Below are 6,000 nucleotides of genomic sequence, written 5' to 3' on the forward strand. Positions count from 1 at the left end.
TTGACCACAAAAGCCAGTTCACTGAAGACAGAAAGGCAGATAAGAGCTAACAAACCTTAGGTAAAATGTGTGTTCTAACTACTGACATATCCTAGTTTTTCCCGCCTTTCCCTGAGAAGCTGTATAATGCCATTAACCTTCTGCTTTGATCAGGAGAGAAGGGTCCCTCCTCCAGTGCCAAAGAAGCCATCGAAAGGTCAGGTGCCACTCATACGAGAACGCTCTCTGGAAAGCTCGCAGCGTCAAGAGGCCCGGAAACGGCTGATGGCTGCCAAGCGCGCTGCATCGGTCCGCCAGAACTCAGCTACCGAGAGCGCCGAAAGCATTGAGATATACATCCCCGAAGCCCAGACCAGGCTATGAAGGGATCCAACTGGGAGGACTCTCTCTGGCAAGACAAGCCTCATGTATAATCTGCCCCTCTAGGCTCCTGCTCAAGGTCACCACGAAGTATTTGTACCTCCTCCTCCTCCTCTCTCCCCCTCCCTCTGCCCCTCCCCTCTCTCTGTACACAGCCACCCTGATGCTCCCAGTGAACTCCACTGCCGTGGCGTAGTTGTTGGTCCTCCGAGAGATGTCCTCTAATCACCCTTGCTTTCTGAAGGTTCGCCCATGTCATCACAATGCTTTGTCACATGTACTGATGCTGCCACTTTGCCTCATGTAAATGAGTACGATCCTCCTTTTTTTTCTGTTTGAAACAAACGCAGCGCTCAGACTTCCACACACCAATTCACCTGTACAGTAGATGCTCCGTTTAACTTACTCATGATCTCTAGTTGACCTAAAGCTAGTCTGTTACCCAGTGTACAGCAATATCAAACTGTAGGGGACTTTGGAAATTTCAGTCATGCAGGGTGACCCTTTCGGACTCTGCTGTCTTCCTCACAAAAGATGAAAGGAGCTATGACTTGGATTCCCTTCTTTTTATTACTGTTTTTTTTAAAGCAGATGGCGCACTTTATTCTAAACCTCCGAATCACACCTTCTCACCTGAATTTAAGGAGTCACACAAAGGGAGGGGACTGGGGCGGGAGTGGGGAGGAGGGGGAGAAAAAACCCACAGCTCTGGGAGGTAAAAAAGTGGAAGTATATCCCACAGGTGAGATGGTGAGGGATAGAAAAGATCCTGTGGAAATATATCTGCACACTCACAGCTGCACAAACTGCCTCATTTTTATTTCATCAATCACTACTTAAACATTTCAATCAGCAGAAGATTGTAAATTCGATCTTCCAGGGAAATAATCTATTTTGAAAGGCAATAAAAGAGTGAAAAGGAAGGAGATAAGAAGCAATGACAGTTGAAGAGATAATATAAAAGAAGGATTTTCTTGTCTGAGTATTAAGAATTTTTAAAATTGTACTGTATTGTCAATTCCTCTTGTATTGTATTGTATGGATTATATTGGTTAAAAAAAAAAAAAAAAAAAAAAAAGCTTGGTTTTGTTGATGTCTTAATCTCGGTGGGACCATCCAATCTCACACATCCATGCAGCCCCACATGGACACCTGTAGGCGAATTGCTGTACATGGAGCCTCTGATGCTTTTTCAGGCCAGGCTTGCTTTGCTCAATCCACAGCCAGTTGTATGCTACAGTTCAGACTGCTTATCACCAAATGGTCCATATCTAGGAGTAAGTTTCTAATTCAGCCTCCTCTTAATAGTATAAAATACCCATTTGAACAAGAACAATAAAGTGTTTTCCACAAGTTATGGGATCAATATGAACTTAATTTTTTTCATGACAAGCCTTCCTACCCTGGCTTCTGCCATTGTTTTGCAATCACGAAAAATATGCATCCCAAGTAGCTCATTAATAGTGGGGGGAAATGGCAGACAATAGGGCTGGAGAGGAGCCTGAGAGGTCAGCCCCTGCGTGTCTGTCCCCCCCAGCCACCCCTGGCTGAGGCAGGAGCTTGTCCTCCAGCTCCTCTGATGAGGAGCGATGCTGACCATGCCGCTACCAAAATCTCTTGTGCCAACATTAGGAAAGCTGTGTCAGGCATGTTGCTGAAAGCAGGTTGTGTGCGTGCATATGTGCGTGTGAGTGTGCGCACACGCATGCCTAGCTGGCATGTGCTGCTGAAAGCAGAATTACCATGAGCTGGTTTGGATGATGGGGCCGCTCTGGGGCAGAGGAGCACTGTGTGGCCCCCAGTCTGTGCGCAGCCCTGTGGTGATGCTTTCCGGACCCCTCCGCTGGTCCCTGCATGCTCTGTGCCCCAGCTGCCAAGGCAGGGGTACATGGGAGAGGAAGGCAGGCTGCTTTCTGCTCCCGATGGGAACAGGCACAGGGACAGCCCCCCCATGGAGGGGCACAGGGTGCAGCCATTGCTGCATGCCAGCGCAGGCTGTCTATGCCCGTAGCTGTCAAACCTGTATGGACAGTCCCACCCGTGAAAAATCCTGCTGCACAGGTGCCATAATTCTGCAGCTTGCACTTAAAAAGCATTTAAAGTTGTCATCAAAAAGTTAAGCTCTTACTAAAACTATTCATCGAGACCATGCCAGACAGCTTCTTTTCCTACGACATCATAGCCAGGTGCTAATTTAATTTTATTCAAGAAAATAGGAGAGGTAATAGGTTCTGGCACCAAGTATTTTCATGAGAGCATACTAAAACCACTAGAGAATTTGCTACCTCTCAAAGCCATTGATATCTGAGCTATGTCTTTATAAACAGGGCACAAATATTTACTGCTGTGGTTTACAAGATAAGGGCTAATAATTTAATATATAAAAGACTTTTAACTAGAGTAATCAGAAATCCAGTGTAACCCTAGAGTGCTTTGTGTTACAAGAGCTTCAAAAGGTTCGACCCTCCAAGCGTTTGAATACCAGTGTATTTGCTAGTTTTGAAACACTGCGTTTAACTTTTAGCAGCAATGAAACATCACCGTGTTTGCAGTATGTAATAGTGCCAACTGCCACTTTTGAGCATATGTAGTCATAGGAAGTATTAATTATTTGGAACTCATTTGTACTGAAATATTCAAAGCAGTATCCAGGTGAGAGTCCACATTCACAACTGTGTCACAGACTTACTTAGTTTTGTGAACGTTTTATGAAAGATGAGTTAAGACTTTGGTTGACAAGTGGCTACAGAAATTTATAGACAGCAAGTTCCCCCCCCCTAAAAATGCAGAAAAGCGAAGACTATCTAGTGTTGTATGTTACAAATTATTGTATTTGTATATCATAGAATATTTTTCTTATCTATTTTAAATGAATTTATTCTTAGCTGAATGCCTGCTAGTTCATTTGGCGCTGGAGAGGGTATTATAATGTTTGCGTAGTTTTTTAGCAAAATATTAAATATACAGCCAAGACTAGAAAATATAAAACAGAGTAATTCTGCCCCTAGAATGCCACTAGTTAACCACTTGACTCATTTACCAACACTAATGCTAGTATATTTGCTCTATCATCTGTTTTAGTATAATTTGTAACTGGTTTTAGTCTAACCTACCCAGTGTATATTAAAAATGCCTATATTCTGTTTCACTTTGGGACTAAATTATTGCTTTTTTTTTTTCCTCGGGGAAATTTTAGAAAAGGTTCTTTTTGTCTCCTGCTTCAAAAGTTAAAAAAAAAAAAGAAGTATTTATTATATTTTTTGCAGATGTTTCCATAAAATTCTCATAATCTTTTTGTAAAGAAAGATGAAGAAATGGATTAAAGATTTTTAATATTTGAAAAGGTAAATAGAAATAATTTATTTGTAATATATTTCAGTTTATTTATTGGTGTTCCCTTAATGCTTTGATGTGCATTATCACTTTAATTTAAACTGTATCTTTGTGAATATATTGGTTTTTTGGTTTGGGGTTTTTTTTAAGGAAAATGGTCAAATGCATATTTTAACTAACTGGAATGTAAATCACGGGCCTACCTGCATTCCCAAATGTGATTTTAAAAATGTTTTTTGATTTGAAACAAAAGACACAAATTTGAAAGCCTTTAGACAGAAGAGAGTGGTTTTATGGCTTAACGATTTGGGTTTCCATAGGATTATCTATCATCTGGTTTGTGTGTGGACAGGAAAATGTAAATAGATGAGTGTTTCCCATAATGTAAAAAGAGCAAATTAATAAAATAATTAATGCACTGCTTGTAAGAGCTGTGGGTTTTCAATGCAAATTCGTTCTCCCAGAACTGCCAAGGCATTTCATTTGATGTGGTCAAGGATAAATGCAGAATGTTTCTCTTAAGCACTCATTGCTTAAGACGGATCCTGCAAAGCCTCATACGAAGCGTCCCACTGAGCGCCCTGGTAGTGCTCATCTGCACAGAGTTACTCATAGGCATAAATGTTGTCATGATCAAGGCCCTGAGCCTTAGCAAAATCTTCAAAGGCGCTTCTGCACAGACCCCAGCCAAGCCCTGCTGAAGATGTCAGGAGTTACACTGGTGACTTCAAAAGAAGCAGCAAGAAACCCACAGCCTGTTTCTTTTTCCCTTTGCTGATTCGCTTCATCTTGCTCCTATCTCGGGTGATGGCTGAAATGCAGGGAGCGAAAGAGATCCCTGGCAGAGATAGCTGACTTCCCCTTCATTGGAATCCTGCTTCCAGATGGGGGTTTTCCCAGTATGTGAAAAAAAGACAGTCACTAAATCCCATAGAAATATATCCCGGATTATGTTTATAGCTATACCAGCATTTAAACAGGTTCTGATTCAGTCTATAGAGCCTAATAGTTATATTAATAGCATGCCAGTGCTGCACCACATACCATCTGCCCATGCTTAGATACTGTGCACAGGAAGATCAGAAAGATTTGTGCCAGGGATCTATAGGCAGGGAAACTTCTGCTTAAAGTTTTGTCACCACCGAGATGAAGGGATTTCTCTTCAGCTGCTGGAATTCATGTTCTCATTGGCCAGTGATAAAATGATGCACCAGGGATGGAAAAAAAATGTTTTATTATTTAAAAACCTTTCTGAGGTGGCTGGTATATTTTTGTAATGAGAACAGATCAAAGGGCATAAAATAGCAGGTATGTTTCAAGCTCTTCTCTGGCAGAAGAATGAAGAAGTCCAAACCATGGCTCATAGCCCTGCCTTTCATGCATGCTTAAGGTAAACTTTATCCCTATTTATACTCAATGTTCCCTTCCAGATCAAATCATGAGCCTTCCCCAGAAGCATAACTTGTTGTCAGTTTGTTTGCCCAAGTCTGTTCTCTCCTGCTAGACATTTATTTTTGCAGCACGCAATAGGCAAATAATGCATTTCAACCGTCAGTTTGGAGCATGCTCACCTATCAATCTGTTAAGAGTTGGTGTTGACTTTGAACTGACATTTTTGATAGCAATTAATAATAAAAATATTGGCTGCTCTGCTGCTATTGGCCTTTGTTATTGGAATCCTAGGTTTATACATGATTTGGACTGTAGTCAAGAAGTGAAGTTCTCCTTTCCCACTATGCATCACGTAATGGGGTCAGGTCAGCCCCACCAGCCTGCGATGCACCAGTGGGCTTGCACTGGGCAAACCTAGGACCAGGGCTCACAGTTGAACATATTCATCCCCTTTCCCTTTATTCTGATGCTATGCCAGTGACCTAAAAAAAAAATTGCTGTCCTGCTACAGCAAGCTCATTCACAACCACCTTCCTTCCTTTCCCCATGCTTTTGTATGTGACAGGGAAGTTTTTACAGCCCCTCTTCTGCGCTGCTGCTCGGCCACTTTTGCAGCAGGAGAAGGTAGCTGTTATCACTTGATTCATCAGGATGCATTTGGATGCCAGCTGCAAAATATAAGGTGACTGGCCTTTCCAGCCAGTGGTCAGGCTTTCCCATGCTTGGGTCCCATCGGCGGGCAGCAAACTTTTCAGTAACACGGGCTAATACAGTGGGTCCTTTATTGCTCTGTCAGTCACACACATGATCCACAGCAAGAGGAAAGGAACAGGGCTTCCTGGTAATTGTGTTTTTCATGGTTCTCTTCACCGATTCGGTAACAACATAATCACAGAAATTAGAGACAGAAAAGCT

At 42.3% G+C, this 6,000-nt stretch overlaps 1 protein-coding gene across 4 annotated transcripts in view; it reads left to right on the plus strand.

Annotated features, from left to right (window-relative positions):
- Nucleotides 1-1,426, plus strand: part of DLGAP1 (discs, large (Drosophila) homolog-associated protein 1) — a 142,082-nt gene extending 140,656 nt beyond the window's left edge. For all 4 annotated transcript variants that reach the window (XM_010584844.1, XM_010584843.1, XM_010584846.1 and 1 more), the window contains one exon: nt 154-1,426. In XM_010584844.1, coding sequence (XP_010583146.1) covers nt 154-363 — 210 coding nt within the window. In that variant the 3' untranslated portion in view covers nt 364-1,426. The remainder of the gene's footprint in view (nt 1-153) is intronic.
- Nucleotides 1,427-6,000: the final 4,574 nt, after the last annotated feature.

The sequence above is a fragment of the Haliaeetus leucocephalus genome, unplaced genomic scaffold (genome assembly GCF_000737465.1).
Source record: "Haliaeetus leucocephalus isolate CR32 unplaced genomic scaffold, Haliaeetus_leucocephalus-4.0 Scaffold1007, whole genome shotgun sequence".
NCBI lineage: Eukaryota > Metazoa > Chordata > Aves > Accipitriformes > Accipitridae > Haliaeetus > Haliaeetus leucocephalus.